The sequence below is a fragment of the Anomaloglossus baeobatrachus genome, chromosome 1 (assembly GCF_048569485.1).
Source record: "Anomaloglossus baeobatrachus isolate aAnoBae1 chromosome 1, aAnoBae1.hap1, whole genome shotgun sequence".
NCBI classification, from domain to species: Eukaryota; Metazoa; Chordata; class Amphibia; order Anura; family Aromobatidae; genus Anomaloglossus; species Anomaloglossus baeobatrachus.
The window spans coordinates 99133995-99153884 of NC_134353.1; the positions used below are offsets into that span (position 1 = coordinate 99133995).

At 45.1% G+C, this 19890-nt stretch overlaps 1 protein-coding gene across 1 annotated transcript in view; it reads right to left on the minus strand.

The window, feature by feature from the left end:
- The window catches only part of SEL1L3 (SEL1L family member 3), a 163917-nt gene that overhangs the window by 20287 nt on the left and 123740 nt on the right, over window positions 1-19890 (minus strand). The window contains exons 17-22 of the mRNA XM_075346942.1: window positions 9973-10100; window positions 7550-7633; window positions 5875-5965; window positions 2229-2313; window positions 1146-1255; window positions 892-1019 (exon numbers count right to left, since the gene is read on the minus strand). Of these exons, the coding sequence (XP_075203057.1) occupies window positions 892-1019; window positions 1146-1255; window positions 2229-2313; window positions 5875-5965; window positions 7550-7633; window positions 9973-10100 (626 nt within the window). The remainder of the gene's footprint in view (window positions 1-891; window positions 1020-1145; window positions 1256-2228; window positions 2314-5874; window positions 5966-7549; window positions 7634-9972; window positions 10101-19890) is intronic.

Genomic DNA, 19890 nt, shown 5'->3' on the forward strand with positions numbered 1-19890 from the left:
CTCTCTCTAAGGAAGCAATCACTGTCAATCAGGACTGGGGGGAATGTTCAAAATGCAAACTGAGTGGTGCAACGGAGCACTGAGCCTCATCATTTGTATATGGATTAACAATAGATCTCTCAGCCGCCAATAAACAATTGAACTGTATAATGATGGATGATTTTTATAGGGGCTAAAGGCCACGTCTCACTAAGCGACATCGCTAGCAACATCGCTGCTGAGTCACGGTTTTTGTGACGCAACAGTGATCTTGCTAGCGATGTCGCTGTGTGAGACATCCAGCAATGACCTGGCCCCTCCTGTGAGGTCTCTGGTCGTTGCTGAATGTCTTGGACCATTTTTTGGTCGTTGCTCTCCCGCTGAGAAGCACACATCGCTGAGTTTGACAGCGGGAACCAACGATCTGAATGTGCAGGGAGCCGACTTCTGGCAGCCTGCGGTAAGCTGGTAACCAAGGTACATATCGGGTATCCAAGAAAAGCGCTTTGCTTAGTAACCCGATGTGTACCATGGTTACGAAGCACAGCGTCGTTACACCGGTCGCTGGTGGCTGGTGACTGATCTCTGATCACTGTGGAGATCTGCCTGATTGACAGCTCACCAGCGACCATGTAGCGATGCACCAACTATCCCTGCCAGGTCAGATCGCTGGTGGGATCGCTGGTTGCGTCACTTAGTGTGATGGTACCCTAAGTCTCTGTATTTTGGGGGCAACATACTCCCTTTAATTAATGATTGAATACATGTCCCTAGCAAATTAAAAAAAAAAATTAAACAGGAAAATGTCCAGAAGATATTTAACACTAAGTAGAAGAATGCACAATTGCTACATATATGATGATGAGACTGGTATTATATGCAGCACTGGAAATAAGAGTCCATTATTTGCACCTTTCATAGAGCTCTATGGCCAGGGAACGATTGTCAAGATACAAAGATGTCTCGATTTCCAGGTGTCTTAATAAATACTCGGGTATAGAGATTCCTTCTTGAGCCAGTTGGGCTAGACTGAAGAAACCCTACAAAAGAGAATAAGAAGTCAATCAACAAGGGATTCTTTATCTCCGGAATCCAGAAGATCAGTAGAATATAAATATTTCCAGGAATATTACATTTTAGAGGACCATTACATCGGACCTGTTTACCTGAGATTCGCCCTGTAGAGCAGCCTGTGTGTACATCTTCATGGAAAGTGCCAGGTCTCTGTCCTGACTTTTGCCACCGTAATAATACATATCACCCAGCTTCAATAAAGCTGTAAAAAAATGACATTATTACCGATCCATATTGTAACTATCACTTTCACATTTACAGGTCACTAAATACAAAAAGACATGGCATAGAGTAACATGCAAATCCCTGGGTTCATTAATATCTATTGATTTGTATATTCTCGCACACACACACACACACACACACACACACACACACACACACACACACTTGTCACACCCTGTTGAGATCTGGGACCAGTAGATCCTTTTAAAAATATGGTCATCATTTATCCTGAGTAGAAGTGTATTTCATCACATTTTGTGATAAAAGGGTTAATGTTTCTTTTCAATCCTGCTGAGTCTGACTTGTAGCTGTTAATCTTAGCTGCAGCCACTCCCTTCTGTTATGTAAACCCGCTCTCTACTTTCTTCTATGCCGGTTATAGTTCATTCTATGCTGACCTGTGAAGGTGTTGTTTCTGGAAAAAGCTGTGGTCCTCTCCCCATCGGATTCGGTGGAGTCCCTCCCAGGAGAAGAATTGGAGTTTTCTGTTGTTTCTACTTTGATTGTCTCCCCTTCTGCATGTTGCTTTTATATTCGTGGTAAAACTAGTGTCTTGCATGCCTGCTCATTAGTCAGGGCTAGCCCATGGTCAGCCAGGGCATAGGCACATGATTACGCACAAAAAGGGGTGGGGAAGGACCAGTCTAAAAATGTTCGGGGGCTCAAGGATCAGCCACAGGTGAGTTACAGTAGGTGGTGACCCCTTTCCCCATTGTCAAAGCATACCCTTAAATCACTCCCTTGCTCCGGTGTGACACACACATACACAGTATACAAATATGGAGCTCTTTTTCCTTGTCAATAGTTGGTATTGCATTACAACAAAAATACAATAAAAATATCTTCATGTTGCTAGTACAAAATATAAAAGACGTGCACATGTTCACATTCACATTATAATTACATGTAAAATATACAACAAAAAAATGAACCTGTTATATGAGACCTACCGTAATTAGGAGGATTGTACTGATATACAGACAAGTTATAATATCTCCAAATACAATTGTCAGCAACAAGTTTAGGAGATAATTCCTGGAAAAGACAAACATAAGTGTGAGAATAAAAGATTAAAATAAAGACCAAAAAATTCCATGAACACATTTGACACAGGATAAATTCCCATAATTAAATTGTTTTATAAGGCAGAAAAAAAAACCTAAAGAAGATTAGTCCAGTGTAAGGTTTTCTTACGTATCACACCCATATGGGCAGAAGCAGACGGCTGTAGTCTCCAACAAGACATCAGATCATTTTAGGTTACAAAAGGCATCGTAGTTATATACAAGATCTATCATAATTTGCAGTTCAAAATATACAGAAAGACTAACTGTATACATGAGATATATATATATTATATATATGTATACATACATACATACATACATACATACATATCTGTGACACACTGGCCTTTCAGGTCGTCACAGGGTATTGTGCAATCTGCCCTTCTGTGCAATATCCACCTCCTCCTTGGTTGTGGGTCCATAACCATTGGTGTTGCCAAAGACCAGCTAATCAAAATCCTAGAACACTCTGCACCACCCCCACCAGACACCAGTGGACAGCCTGAGTGGAATAGGTTCGCCCACTTGGGGGGTTGGTTAAAGGGGAGGTCAGGAGTGTCAGGAGTCAGTCAGAGAAAGGGAGAGTGAAGTGTTGGAGGTGAAAGTGAGAGGAGGTCAGGAGCTGGGCTCCTTGGAACTACTAGGTAGCAGACGTTGGTCTGGGCCTGGTAGGAGCTGGACCCCGATCGCAGGGGATCGTGACAAGGGGCACGGACTGTCAAGGAGGACAGCCAGCGGCCTTGTGCCATCACCGGGCAGGGGCCAGGGCACGACGAGGTACGTGGACCCTAGGTCAGGGAGTAGCTTCAGGCGTCCTGACAATTTACCAGACAAGGACGGAGCCTTCAAGATCCGTTCTCCACCCGCTCCAAAATTGGGGTACTAGCGCAATGAGGGGGATTGGACTTTCCACTACACAGTCCAGAAAGTCCCAAGCATGAACCCTGAGAGCAAGCTCCCTCAGTTAGCCACACTGGGGAGCGGGACCCGATTAGTTTCAGACTAAAGGGGCCAACTAGAAGACAAGGTGCCACCACGAAGAAAGGTCACAGGCAAACAGGCAACACCAACAGAAATGGGACCCAGGCATACTCTCCCCCCCCCCCCCCAGGGGCACCGGTGTCCAGAACTTTGGTTTACTACGGTTGTCGGTGTCAGCGTTATTGGACTGAGTGAGTACGCAAGTGACTCTTACCGTCCCAACGGCACATCCCAGTCACCATCACCGAGTCCCAGGCCATTCCCCCCTACCCGTGGAGGGGTTAAACACCTAGCTGCAAACACCATCACCACCGGGTACTTCCAATCGCAGTGGTGGTACTCAATCTTACCACGCACCACGAGTGGCGTCACGAACTTTCCACACCATCCCCTGTACATAACCCCCCTTTGTTTGAGGATCCGCACGACCCCCGGGTCCAGAGCCCTTTTGAGCCACCGCGGATCCGGGTCCGAGCAGCCCGGCTGCTGACGCGGGGGCAACACACTTGTACGATCATCTCTAACTTCAAAGCTCTACTGATTATGTGCCACTACTGCTGGGAGAGAAAGAAAAAATGGACTGGGTCAAGTCCAGTCATGTCACTTACTATTATGAATCAGATTATTCCTTTAGATTTTTCCAAAATTTGATTTAGTTGGAGAATAATGTTTAATTTACACTGTCCCTCCTTGGATATATTCCCCTATTTAGTTACTATTATTTATATAGTGCTGCCAACTTTCATAATGCTTCACATGCAGTATAAAATAACACTTTGTATCACCATGGTTTTGTAATGGTTACAGAGAAATGAAACCATTAAGTTAAAAAATGCGGCAGAATTCTTCCTCATATGAGCTTACAATCAATATGGAGTAGGGAATAGGTAGAGGAGATCAGCAGATGATTGATTGATTGATTCATACAACAAAATATTAGCTCCCTACGGGGACCCAGCCGCTCATTGCGGGAGATGTAATATATATATATATATATATATATATATTACACACATATATTTTGGTGCACAGGGGCCGGACTGGACACTGAGTGTTCTCCTCCCTGTCTGTGATTCCCCAGTCCCTCTGCCTGCCCCCAGTCTGTGAAGAGCTGACTTCTCTTTTTAAAATCTCAACAGTGATCATTGACCGTAAGATCCAACAGGTGACCGGCACTCCACCCTCAAACTTCAGGGCATGTGGAGAGTAGTTCAGGAAGGAAGTAAAAGAACTCGGCACTCAAATATATTCAATCTGTTTCTTTATTCTCCTCAAACATTTCAGCTCCATCCAGAGCTTTCAATACCAATCTGCTGTTGAAAGCTTGGGATGGAGAAAAACATTCAAGAGGAGAATAAAGCAACAAAATGGATAGAATATATTTGAATACTGGCTTCTTTTTCTTCTTACCTGTCATTGACAAACCGGAGGCAGGCGGAGGGGCCGGGGAATCACAGACAGGGAGAAAAAGACCCAGTGTACAGTCCTGCCTCTGTGCACCAAAATCTAATTAGCAGAAAAATTCAAATAGTGATTAAAGAAGAAATACAAAGTGGATTTCTTCACTAAAGGTATCACTGTAATCAGTATGACAGCACCATTACAGCCATGTCTTTACTTTACAAAATGGTTGTGATGGTGGAATATGGGGGGTTGTGTATCATGTTGTGTAGGTTCGTATTTTAGGTGTGGTGGTCTGTCTATTCGATGTATTGCTTGTGTGTACATTGCATTGTCTGTATGTAATCACCCCCTGTAGTGTTTCTGTCCCTAGGTCTGGGGGAGAGGGGCCTGAGATCCACCTAAACTCTCTGCTTACCTGAAGAATGAGTCAGTCTGTTTGAGAGAGTGAAGCAGGAAGAATCATTCTCTGTGGGCAAAAGCTGCGGCTTCCCAGAAAGACCTGGACACTTATCGCTTAATGGACTATATTCATGTTTCTGGACTATTTTTACCCTCTTTATGGTGGATTATGATATGGATCTTCCCTTTTGCTTGGAATAAATGTTTTTTTGTATTGCTCATCCATCTCTCATTCTGTTGATTGTGTGATATGGGAGAAGGACCTCGTCACAATCATGAAGACAGGTTTTCTTTAAGAGTGACATATTTTATGTATGGGCTTGTTTGACAGCAAGTCCCTAGTAACTAATCTGTCCTAGGCTTTAACTCATGGAGGAGTTGTCAGCAAGCTGGGGGTAGGGAAGGGACAGGAAGGGTGGCAGAAGATAAAGAATTATTAAATGTTTTATCAGATTGTTTCAAATATCCACAGTGTGAATGCAGATGGTACATAGGAGATTTCCCCCCCCCCCCCATGTGCAGGATTATCTATAACCTGTGTCGTCCTCATACTCCTGCCAGGTTAGAGCCATAGGTCATAGATGAAGACTCTAGGGAGATGCTGCTCACTTTACATAAAATCCAAGAAAACTCCATTTCCTATAGTGGAGGCTCCTGTAATAATACAGCAGCTCCATACAGCTATTGTCCTGAGATTGAGGGGTCTAGGATAATATAAAATTACCAACATGACAGAGATACGCACTAAATGTTCTTCACACAGATACGCCACATTCGTCTGTGACATCTCCACTCCGGCTTCTGCAGTCAAGAGGAAATTCAGAAAAGCCTCATCTCTGCAAGAAAAAAAAAAAATGTCATCTGTTACCATTACAACCCAAAATTATTTATTTACTGAGGTGGTCATTGTCATTTCAAAGGAATTCTGACATGTCTCAGGGTGTGATTGGTGGTGGGCGTCAATTGCGATTCTCACCAATTCAAAAATTACAACCATTATGGCTGCCACTTTTAAGTACAACTTTTGCACAATTGGTCACTGCAATAAAACATAAATTTGGCAGTGACTCTGTACAAAAACAAAATATTTGTAATATATTCCAAAGGCAATTACCAGTCTTGCAGCGCTCCTGCTACCAATGGTTAAACATATTGGATGATTTTTGGTCAGATGACTGGACCAATATACAAATAAGTGAAGATATATTTTATTTGTACATTAAAATTGGGAGAAAAAAGATGTATACATCTTTTTTCTCTCAATTATACCTGAAGAAGGCTGAAGGATAAAACATCTGAGCCGAAACGCGTTGTATAATTAACCATATTTTAATGTACAAATAAAATATCTCTTCACTTATTTGCATATTGGTCTAGTCATATGACCGAAAATCATCAAATATGTTCCACCATTGGTAGCAGGAGCGCCGCAAGACTGGTAATTGCCTTTGGAACTTCTTTCACTAAGTGGACCTGCTGGAGGGCTCCTCTATAGTATCCAGTGCGATTGCTGCATACTGCACCATAATCCTATTGGAAAGTGGATCAACTCTTTTTGGATTATTCCAGGCTTTCTAATCTCTGAACCAGGTGAGAGTTCCACTATTTCAACACATATATATAATATTATATATATATATATATATATATATATATATATATATATATATATATATATATATATATATATATATATATATATATATATATATATATATATATATATATATATATATATATATATATATATATATATATATAAAAAACTCACTACACTCAGATTGGCGCCGCGTTTGTCTCTTTCTATCTTTCCCTGTCTCCAGGGTATTTTTTTTTTTCAACTTGTGATATATGGCCTTTTTTATACTTTGGGGTAATTGAATGGTTTTTTGGTAATCATTTGAAATTTCCTAAAGTAAAACCCGACTAGCCATGCAGTCTCTGGCATCTATAAAAATGGTACTATCATCTGTGAGCGGCGCCATTCGGGTCCGGGATTGTAGCTAAAACATATTTGAAAGATTCCTATTACTAAAGTGGATCTTTCACCAGATATTACAATACAAATTGTCAAATTGTATAAATTGTTAAATACATTTATTTGACCTGATGAGGCTGCTATACTTATTATGAATATCCTTGTCAGAATGGCTGTATAATCTGACTATGATGTGTCCAGCTCTAGCTTTATCTGAACTTATCAAATGCTCATTTTAATATCTAATAGGCAGGAAAACTTCAAAAACGGATTATGTAGACAGTCTGACATGGATTTTCACAGTAAGTACACCAGTCTCATCAGGACAGACAGCTCAATTTATTATTAGCAGTCTGTATTATGAAATCTAGTGACAGATATGCTTTCATATAACCCCCCTGGTTGAACTGAATTTTAGAGAATTAAAAGTAAAGTAACTTACAGAGCACCATCCAGGTACGCATTCACAGCTTTCCGGATGAGAAGCCCAATGTTTCCGTTCTGCTCCGCTACCATCTTTGTCAACCTACATTTCAATTAGACATTTATGAGTTATACATTATTAATCATCTTTGAAAAGATAATTTAACCTCTTAACAACTTGTAACATACATTTTTTGTCACAGGTCGCTGAGGGCTGTATGGAGTGGGGTGTCAAGCACACCTAGCTGTACACTAAACAAATGATGGCTGTGTTACATGGTTTGTATCTGTATCTAACAGCAGCAAACAGAGCTAGCTGCGATTGCTGCTGCTAGTCATTTAGATGTTGTTGTCAATCACTGATGTGATCTCACGGAGCTGATGTGTTACCATGACAGCTGGGGACCCCCCATGGCTGCCTTCTTAACCTCTGATGAAGCTTAGCCACAGGCTGGACTTCATTGAATAGCAACTACATTATATACTGCAATATTGTACTATATGTAATGCCCCAGACTTGGGTATTCTCATAATGTTTTAGGATATTGATCAAAGCTCTGGGGTCTGCTGGGGAACGTTACTCCAGTGGGATAGAGGAACACCCTGTCTTGTATGCTTGGTCAGCAGGATAGGCTCTGACTGCACTCACTGAATATCACACCTCCTATGTATCACTGTTGATCCCTCTCCTGTCTCTCCTGCTTCCATGCGCCAACATCAAAAAGGTACCCCACTAACATCTATCTACAGGGAAACAGTAATGTCCACATTAACCCCCCACACATCCCCAGCCAGGGGCGGAACAATCGCAGTCGCAGGGATCGCAACCGCGTCTGCGCCCGGGGGTGTCAGGGGCCCGCTGGCCCCAGCCCCTGCTTCAGTTGGATGTGCATCCGAGGCTGTACATACAGCTGAAATGCATCACGGTGCAGAGACCCTGTACTGCGATAGAAGCTGCCAGCCAAACAGAAACCAGCAGCTTTCATCTGTGTCCCAGTGACTTTGGGCAGCGCAGGACAATGATGTCATGAATTGCAATAGCACCAACACTAATGAAAGCTGCAAGTCAGTGTGTGCTGGCTACACAGGAGGACGCTGCGCGACATGGGAGCCAGGGAGCGCGAGTACAATGTTGTTGTTTTTTGCATTAGATAGAACGGAGGCATATTTACCAAGAGGGGCTCAGCAGGGTGACTATACACCAGGATGGAAACAGTATATACCAGGAGGGGGACAGTATATACCAGGAGGGGGACAGTATATACCAGGAGGGGGACAGTATATACAAGGAGGGGCCCAGGATGGTAACATTTTTACCAGGATGGGGTTATACACACACACACACACACACACACACACACACACACACACACCAGGATGTGAGCTAGAATGGGAAAAATGCAGTATATACTAGGATGGGGGACATACTTAGGAGGATAGGAGGTATATTTATGAGGCAGGGGTGCAGGATGGGGGACAACATTAATACATAATGGGGGGGGGCAAATTGTATGTTTTTATAGGATTTAGAATACTAAATGTATACATATACATACGTCTGACCAACATAAGGGGGCAGGTACAAATTTTGCATCAGGGCTCATTGAACTCTAGATATGCCACTGTCCCTAGCCATGTGCCTTTCACAGTCACTGGAGCACCAGGCACTGCTACCACCGCCCGTGACACTTCTAGAGGAACTGACCAATGCCCAGCATCCTGAGTACACTACACACTAGATGCCGCAATTCCAGTGTAATAAGCAATTGAACTATTGCAGGTTAAAGTAAAAAAAAAAATAAAATAAAAAAAAAAAAAGTATTCTTAAACAGAATAAAAATTTGATGTATTAATAGAGACAAAGATAGAATATATTATATTATATTCTAATATATATATATATATATATATATATATATATATATATATATATATATATATATATATATATATATATATATATATATATATATATATACACATATATACACACACACACGTGAAATTACATTCTGCATTCAGGAGTAAAAGTAATACAAGAAAAATCTATAAAATAAGAAATCAAGCTGCCACAATTAAATTTTTTTTTATCACCACACATCTCTAAAAAAAATACAATAAAAAGTGATCAAAATATATGTACTGTAGTTCAAAATGACAGCAATAAAAAATGGCAGCTCAGAGTCAGCACAAAAAAAAAAAAAAAAGCTGCCCCACAGATACATGGCTATAAAAAAATAACTATAATACTATAATATTATTATATTATTAACTCCTTGTCTATAAAAGGGGACATTATTTAGCACATTATTTGGTCACTTGACAGTTAAAAAAAAAAAAATCTATCCCTCATTCGTCTATGTTGATGGACAAAACAAATATGGATTAATAATGCATGAATATTACAACATGAAAGCAGCAATCAGTAGGACATACACTTACAATATTGCTGTGTGTGGATCTCTCTGGACGCCATGTAATATGCCAGTGATTAGATACTGGGCTACGTTGATGGAAGCTTCTATGTGTCCGCCTTCAGAAGCTTGTGCCATGAATTCATAAACTAGGGTCTAAAAGAAAATAGGGGTCAGACTCTACACTTGTTGTGAGTTGGAGACCTATGGCCGCATTTTACGCACGCAGGATATTGTTTTTTTTTTTTTTAATTGCGTTAGCCATATTAAAAACAAAGTTACAAGTAAATACATTTTTTTTAACCTTAGGGTGCCATTTTACAGTTTATGTAGAGGTAACTAACTTTGTAACTATATTTCATTACTTATCTTGTACTGGTACTAACGTATTACTTGGAAATATCATCCTTATCTACCAGGCTCTGAAAAGTCAGGTGTAGGACCCATGGGCAGGGGTTAAATTACTTGTCGCCGGGCCTGATGATGTCGAGTCTGGGGATGTCACGCGGTGGCACTTTTGCCCGGTTTCGTTGCCCCGAGGTGTACAATAAAGGAGAGGGTGGTTATGGATTATGGTGGAAGTTGATTTCGTGACGTCACCTGCGGTATGCGGATGGTAGTAGCAGCTGAGGTGTATCTGCTCCCCACAGGTGGAGCAGGCCCCGGGGAGGATTATGAGGGGAGTAGTAATGGCGGGTACCGAAGCGCGGGGCAGCGGCGATGGGAATGACATAGTCTCTGCAGGACAAGAATGCCACGGAGACACCATCACATGTTTCTCAACACTGGCACAAAAGACATCCGCGGGCAAAGTGTCCAACCTTGTAGCAGCGCCGTCATATCAGCTGCCCATCAGGATCATAATGATCAGGAACCTGGGGCAGCGGGTTCCTCCCACGTCATCGCCAGGGGAGGTCATCAGCACTAGAAGCCAGCTCAATGGTTGCAGGTTGCGGAGTCCCTTGCTTGGATTGCACCGCTTTGGTCAAAGTAGCCATACCTTTAATCAACTCCAGGATGTGCATTGATGGGGTCCTCAATCACGGTCTGTTCTTAGGCTCCCACCAGCACTGGCTTAGCTGGCACCATCCCCAGTTGCTGAAGCCTAGCACTGCAGGGATCCGACTCACGCAATGCCCAAATGGCCCAGTCTTTGAATTTTGCAAAGCTGAGGTCAGGGTTTAGCATGGACACAATGTGCATCTAGATCCAGTGGGCATGGGACAGAAGCCCCTAGATGAACTGATCAGTCAGCAGGCGGTTCTCATCTATCACCCCCTCCGGTTCCACCTGCCGAACAGCTCTCATTGCCTCCTGTAGGTTTAAAGCATAGTCCCGAATACTAAATTGCACCTTTTGCTAGCATCCATAAAATTTCCTCTTTATCTCGGCTGCTGTACAGGTATCAAAGATTTCCTTGAGTTTAGTCAAAATATCCTTTGCTACTCTTTTTCTCAGTCTCCGGCCAGGACTTGACTTCTCGATGGGCTGCCTCGGTCAGTTGACCAATAAAGACGCTAACTTTCTGGTTCTCCGTCATAGGGTACACTCGGAATAAACTGTAAAGTCTTTCCTTGAAGTCAGCCAGGGTATATGCCTCCCCAGAATACTGGGGTAGCCAAGCTGCTCCTGGGAGGTATGGCATGGTAAACGGCAGCGCCAGAACTGGGGTCACTGTTGCAGCTCCAGCAACAGGGACGGCTTGGTCACTCTCCTCCTTGGACATGTCTCGCAGGCACAGGGTTTCCTGCTGGTTTCCAGCAGTGGGGCTCTCCTTTTGCGTGCTTTTCAGGCTCCGCCCACAAAAGCACACCCCCTCGTTTCCCACTCTGCTCCAGTAATGGCGACTATCCTTTTTCTGAGACACAGTTTAACACAGTTCTTTAAGGCGCACAGTACCCGGTTGTTGCGGGCACGTTATCTTGTTCGTGATGCCAAGTTTTAGCACCCAAGGGGCAGGGGTTAAATTACTAGTCGCAGAGCCTGATTATGTCAGGTCTAGGGATGTCACGGGGTGGCCTTTTCGCCCGGCTTTGTGGCCCCGAGGTGTACAATAAAGGGAGGGGGTGGTGAAGAATGATGGTGGAGGTTCAATTTGTGACTCCACCTGCGTATGTGGCCAGGGAATAGCCGCCGCTGCTGTCGCTGTCCTCCGGGGCGGATGGTAGTAGCAGCTGAGGTGTTTCTGCTCCCCACAGGTGGAGCAGGCCCAGGGGAGGATGATGAGGGGAGTAGTAATGGAAGTCGCGGAGGCGCTGGGAATGATAGGTGGACACAGTCTCTGCGGGTTCCAGGTGTTTTACTCACAGTTCTTTAAGTAACCCAGTTGCCGCTTCTGAAGCACTGACCACTGCTGTGATGGGCCCCAGCCGATCCCGAGCAATTCGAGGTCACCACTGGTGTTCCCACTGTGAGTCCTTTCTGGTCGGGGTCCCTCCAATCCTGGTGTATGTGGAATATGGAACGGGCTGCTGGTGTTCCCTGCACTCTCAGCAGACCCTGGAATCCCGTGTAGCTGTAGAGAACCTGGGCTAAGCTGGATGCTTCAAGCCTCGGGTCCTATGATGCTCCCAGAAGTGTGAGTAGAAGAAGATTGGACCGAGGTCCTAGGTGCGTCTCACACCAAGCTGTGCCCGGGGATAACTGACTATGTGTAAAGATGCTCCTTCCGTTTTCACCAAGTGGTGCCTGACCCCCAGGTGGCTGTCCCAGTGACCATGTAAGTCCCATGCTTCATGATGGCCACCCCCCCTGTCTACACTAGGCCATCCCCCCAGTGCGAAGGCACCTAACTGTTTGTGGTGTGTGAATACGAGAATCACCAGCGATTAACCTCTCCTTACTGGGATGAGTACTACATCTTAAGGGAGATGCAGTACCCTGTAGGTGCCTGAAGCCTCAGGGGTGCAACACAGGCGTTGCATGAGGTTCCAGAGCCTGAGTCAAGGCAAGTAATGCACCTTCTAACCCAGAAATATTCCCTCTAAGTGCCTCCTTAAAGGGAATTTGTCAGCAGGTTTATGCTAGGTTATCTGAAGAAAGCATTCTACAAGGGTTAAAACATAGAATTCAAGGATGTCAGTCTTGTCACAGTCTGATCTGTTGTTTATTTGCAATATTTGTTTAAGCAGTAGGATCCTTATTATTTCTCGAACTACAATATCACACTCAGGGCACTCTGACCTCAATGTCAATGTACAATCTCTATAGAGAGTCTGGTGTGGGCGGGGACAGCTCTTTCAGCTCAGCTACAAGGCCAAATCTAAAAATTGTGATTGTGTCAGAACTAGAGATGAGCGAGCCTCTAAAGGCTCGAGTTCGGTTCGTCGAACGGAGGCCGCGTTCGAGTTCGGCTCGACGAACCGTTCGACGAACCTCTCGAACCCCATTGAAAACAATAGGAGGCAAACACAACACATAAAAACACATTATAAATGTACACATACAGTTAATAAACATTGCCATAACACTTACAGGTCCACGCGATGCGTCTTGCACTCTGTCTCCCGCCGCTTTTCCTTCCGATAATCGCTGCGTCCTCCCGGTAACCAGCACTGATGATAGGACTTATCGTGACTTCAAAATAGCATGTGACCAGTCACGTGTCTATTATCTCATTGGTTACAGACTGGTCACATGGCTAGATGTCATGCTAGGTCCTGTCAGTGCATCTCTCCGGTACGCGGTGATCATTTGTGTATCTCCGTATACCGGCGAGATGCTCTGGCACACGGTCGGCTTCCCCGTTCTGCTTTCCCATTCCGTTATTCACCAGCTGCCACAGCCGGTCAATAACGGAGATCACCGTTGCTATAGCAACGCGCCTGTCAGCGGTGACGTCACTACTTACAGTCTGCAGCCTCTGCTACTCACTGAGTGATATATACTGCATGGGAAGCAGCAGCGTCTTCCTCCCATGCAGTGCTGTCTGATGTAGCAGAGCTGCATGGGTTGAAGGCGAAAGAAGACAGAAGACCATGGATCGTGGAGGGATGCGAGGGAGTAATGAATATGGAGTCTCTAAGTGTGTCTGTGTATTTATTTCTATTAAAGTATTTTTTCTCTGTGTGGTGTCTTTTTTTTTTTTTTAACCCTTTATTGGAGATTCTTAATGGCCGGGTCAAACTTGCCTGACATTAAGAATCTCTGACTTAATACTAGCTAGTAAAACAAAGCTAGTATTAACTCATTATTACCCAGCAAGCCACCCGGCTTCAGGGCAGCTGGAAGAGTTGGATACAGCGTCAGATGATGGCGCTTCTATGAAAGCGCTGCGGACTGCAATTCGCAGTAGAAGGGCCCAGAAAGCTTGGGCTAACTTGTGCTGTGGATTCCAATCCCCAGCTGCCTAGTTGTACCTGGCTGGACACAAAAATGAAGTGAAGCTCATGTCGATTCGACGTGGGCTTCGCCCAATTTTTGTGTCCAGCCATGTACAACTAGGCAGCTGGGGATTGGAATCCGCAGCTTAGGGTGCCCAAGATTTCTGGGCACCCATGCTGCGAATTGCAGTCCGCAACCACCCCAGAAAATGGCGCTTTCATAGAAGCGCCATCTTCTGGCGCTGTATCCAACTCCTCCAGCTGCCCTGGTGGCGGGTGGTTCGCTGGGTAATAATGGGGTTAGGGCTAGCTGTATATTATCAACTGGCCCTAAGCCCGAAATTTATTGTGTCATGCCAATATTAGCCATGGCCACCATGAATTTCTAGTACTGATAAAAAAAAACAAAAAAAACACAGCACACAGAAAAATATTTTTATTAGAAATAAAAACACAACACACATAGTGACTCCATCCTTATTGAAATAAAGAACCCCCCTCCCCAGTAATCCTGGGTCAAGGGTCCCGCGCCGTCCAATCCGGATCCAATATCATCTGATTGGTTTGCTGGAAGGCAAAGTGATCAGATGATGTGTCAGGTTCAAGGGCCTGAATCACATGACACAGCAGCTGATTGTATAAAAGCCGCTTATACAATCAGCTAATGCATCAGTGCAAAAAAAAAACAAACAAACAAACTACACACTTCAGTGCAGAGTCCTGTCCGACAGCATCAGCTGATAGTTTAGCCGGCCGGGCGGTAAAAAGCCGGCGACACCGCTCGACGTATAGTGTCAGCTGATTCCGTCAGGTGACCGCATCAACTGATCATCGCCAGGTCTGAGAGAGAGAGAGAGAGAGAGAGAGAGAGAGAGAGAAGAGAGAGAGAAGATAGAGAAAAGATAGAGAAAAGATAGAGAAAAGAGAGAGAGGAGAGAGAGAGAGAGAGAGAGAGAGGAGAGAGAGAGGAGAGAAGAGAGAGAAGAAAGAAGAGATAGAGAGAAAGAGAGGAGAGAGAGGAGAGAAGAGAGAGAGGAGAGAGAAGAGAGAGAGAGGAGAGAAAGAGAAGAGGAGAGAAGAGAGAGAAAAGAGGAGAGAGAGAAAAGAGAGGAGAGAGAGAGAGAGAGGGGAGAGAGAAGAGAGAGAAGAGGAAAGAAGAGGAGAGAAAAGAGAGAGAAGAGGAAAGAAGAGGAGAGAAGAGAGAGAAGAGAGCGCGAGAGAGCACGAGAGAGTGCGAGAGAGCAAGCGAGAGAGGGAAAAAGAGAAACTGAGAAAAAGAGAGAGAAAAAGAGAAAAAGAGTAGAGAGAGAGAGGGAGAAGAGAGAGAGGAGAGAGCAATGCAGCCTCATTCCATGAACTGCTCCGATTTTAGAGGTGTGTCCCGCGGCTCGCAGCTGATGTCCGGCTCCTCCCCTCAGTGCATAACTAAATTAAATTATAAATATATAATAATTATAATTTAAAATTAAAAAAAAAAAAAAAAATTAAATTCTTTACCGGGACCGGGACTAAAACTCGTGAAGTTATGCTTCTTAGGCGAGCGCTCTATCCACTGAGCTACTGCCTCTAATGATAAAAGATAGGCAGATTTGGTAATCTTGAAGTCTGCATTGCTGAAGTCTCTGCTGACCGCGCGATTCACTTCATTGCTACGTGGAGCTGATACAGAGCACTCGTGTTCTGTAGCAGAGCTGACAGTGTCGTGTGGATTACGTCGGACCTGGATGTGTATTTGGGGATTAATAAACTGGTAAAAGAGGGTGTTTTTTTGTCTTTTATTCCAAATAAAGGATTTTTCGCTGTGCGTGTTTCTTTACTTTCACTTTCAGGTTGATCATGGAAGGTGTCTCGGGGAGACGCTTGTCATGATTAACCTCTTATTACTCAGATTGCCACCGCACCAGGGCAATTCAGGATGAGCATCTAATGGATGCGGCAATTCCAGGCGGCTGCTGGGTGATATTGTTAGTGTGGTGGGCTTCCGATAACATGGTGCTCTCCATCCTGACAATACCAGCCTCTAGCCGTGTGGCTTTATCCTAACTGGTATCAAATATGGGGGAACCGCATTTTTTTTTTTTTATTATTATTTATTTATTTTACTGCACGATATAGACCCGCCCGCCGGCGGCTGTGATTGGTTGCAGTGAGACAGCTGTCACTCATCGTGGGGGCGTGTCTGACTGTAACCAATCATGGGCGCGGTGGGCGGGGAAAGCATGGAATACCTGATTGAATAATGAAGCGGCAGCCATTTTCTAAAGAGGAAAAGACGCCACAGATTTCTGACAGCCGTGCAGCGAGACGCCCGTGATCGGTGAGTAGGAAAGAGAGAGGGATTGTGCTGGGGACGCAGGACGCATGCAGATAGCAGCGTGTGCACATACCTTACTGTGAAAAGCCACATTTTGTTCATCGAACCTAACTCGAACTGTCGAGCTTTTAGCAAAAAACCCGAGTTCGAGCTCGAGCTCGAACACCCCCCAAAATCACTGGAACATGAAATTAGCGAACCTCGAACATTGCTCATCTCTAGTCAGAACGGCTGCACCCAGTAATCTAAGTGATACATCATTGGATTCAGAGGATTTTTTTTGCCAAGGAGTAATGCTTCCCTCAGAGTTTTCCAAAAGTAATAAATATCATCACCTTTGTGCCAACCTCCAAAAAAAAAAAAAAAAAAAAAAAAGAAAAGAAAAGAAAGTTTACTCTCATGTGCCGCCCCCGTGCCAGCAGCCGGGCTGCTCGGATCCAGATCTGCGGTGGCTCGAGGGGTCTCTAGACCCAGGGGTCGTGCAGCCACTCAAGTGAAGGGGGGTATTTACAGGGGATTGAGTTTAGAGATCGTGACGCCACCTGTGGTGTGTGGTAATGTGGAGTACCACCGCTGCAGTTGGGAGTACCTGGGGGCGATGAAGTGTGGCAGCCAGGTGCTAGAACCCTCCACGGGTAGGGGGGATGCCCCGGGACTCTGTGATGGTGTTCATGGAGTGCCGTTGGGTGCGAAGGGGTCACTTTGTACTCACTCAGTCCATTAAGCTGACACCGACAACTGGATAAACCAAACTTCTGGATACCGCTGCCGCTGAGGGGAGCTAGTTTGGGTTCCGTCCCCAATGGTGCTACCTGGTGATCCGTGACCTTCCTCCTGGCACTAAAATTACTTCTCTCTTGGTCCCGGTAGTATGGAACTAGTCGGGTCCCACTCCCCAATATGGCTAAGTGTGGGAGCTTGCTCTCAGAGTTCACGCTTGGGATTTTCTGGACCATTTGAGTGGAAAGTCCTATCCCCCTCGTTGCACTAGTACCCAGATTTTGGAGCGGGTGGAGAGCGGATCTTGTAGGCTCCATTCTCGTTGGGTAAATTGTCAGGTTGCCTGAATCTACTCCCTGACCTAGGGTCCACGTACCCAGTCGTGCTCTGGTCCCAACCCGGTGATGGTGCAAGGCCGCCGGCTGTCCTCCTCGACAGTTCCGTGCCCCTTGCCACAATCCCCTGCGACTGGGGGTCCAGCTGCCCTAGGCCCAGACCACCATCTGCCACCTAGGTAACTACTTAGGAGCCGTGCTCCTGACCTCCTCTCTCCTTCACTTCCATTCTCCTTTCCTCGACTCACTGACACTCCAGTCCTGACACTCCTGACCTCCCCTAACCAACCCCCCCTAGTGGGCGACCCTATTCCACTCAGGCCGTCCACTGGTGTGTCTAGTGGGTGTGGTGCAGAGTGTTCTCAGGATTTTGATTAGCTGATGTAGGCAACACCATGTAGTTGGGGACCCATAACCAAGAAGGAGGTGGATATTGCACGGGAGGGCAGATTGTGCAATACCCTGTGACGACCTGATAGTCCAGGGGCGTCACACTCACATAAACCTGCACACTAAAAAGGACCAACACGGGCGGTGCAAATAAGGATACAGATGCTGACATTTTATTGTTGTTTGTGGTTTCCTGCTCTTTCAGAACCCAACTGTCAACATCAGTTGATGCCAATACATTTTAATAGAGATGTTCGCTGAGAAATCAGAAGTCCGGGGTATTTGCACTGCCCCAGATCTTCGGCGATATTTGCTTATATAGCGCCATTAATTGCACAGTGATTTACACATTATTATCACTGTCCCCGTTGGGGCTCACATTCAAAAATGCAATTCACACATTTCGTTCAGTCCTCACCTCCGCTAAACACGATTACTTCAGAAACCTCATATCCTGTCTAACACACAACCCCAAACAGTTATTCAACACTTTCAACTCCCTCCTTCGCCCACCTCTGCCCCCTCCAACCTCCCTCATTTCTGCAGAAGACTTTGCCACTTAATTCAAAGAAAAAAATCAACTAAATAAGGCAAGTCTTCTCTGCTCAGCCACCACAACCCCTTCATATAACTGACCACTGCCCCTCCCCCATAAACTTCCTCTCCACCATCACCGAAGGAGAGCTTGGACGTCTTCTCTCATAAGCGCACCTCACCACCTGCGCACTTGACCCCATCCCATCCCACCTCCTCCCCAACCTCACCACCATCCTTATTCCAGCCTTAACCCATCTCTTCAACCTATCTTTAACGACTGGTACCTTCCCCTCTGCCTTTAAACATGCAACAGTCACACCTATCCTAAAGAAACCTTCCCTCGATCCAACCTCTACTACCAGCTATCGCCCCATATCACTACTCCCACTTGCCTCAAAACTCCTGGAACAGCATGTCCATGCTAAACTTTCCTCCCACCTCTCCTCTAACTCTCTCTTTGACAACCTACAGTCCGGTTTCTGTCCACATCATTCTACTGAAACTGCCCTGACTAAAATCATGAATGACTTACTTACTGCCAAAGCTAACAAGCACTTCTCTATACTCCTACTTCTAGACCTGTCCTCAGCCTTCGATACCGTTGACCACTCCCTCCTATTACAGACCCTCTCTTCCCTTGGTGTCAGAGATCTCGCCCTCTCTTGGATCTCTTCATACCTTTCCAATCGCACTTTCAGTGTCTCCCACTCTCACACAACCTCTTCATCCCGCCATCTCTCTGTTGGCGTCCCTCAAGGCTCTGTCCTAGGACCCTTACTTTTTTCTATCTACACATTTGGCCTGGGACCACTCAAAGTCCCATGGCTTCCAATACCATCTATATGCCGATGACACTCAGATCTACCTCTCTGACCCAGATGCCACATCTCTGCTGTCCCAAATCCCGAAATGTCTATCTGCTATATCCTCCTTCTTCTCCTCTCGCTTCCTAAAGCTCATTGTGGCCAAAACTGAACTAATCATCTTTCCTCCATCTCACCTACACTCTCCACCTGATCTATCTATTACAATAAATAACACCATGCTCTTGCCAGTACCCAAAGTTCGCTGCCTTGGAGTGACCTTTGACTCTGCCTTATCCTTCATACCACACATCCAATCCCTTACCACCTCCTGCCATCTTCAACTCAAAAATATTTCCAAAATCCGCCCTTTCCTCAATTCGCAATCTACAAAAATGCTAGTGCATGCCCTCATAATCTCCCGCCTCGACTACTGTAACATTCTCCTCTGTGGCCTCCCTGCCAACACGCTCGCCCCTCTCCAGTCTATCCTTAATTCTGCTGCCCGACTGATCCACCTCTCTC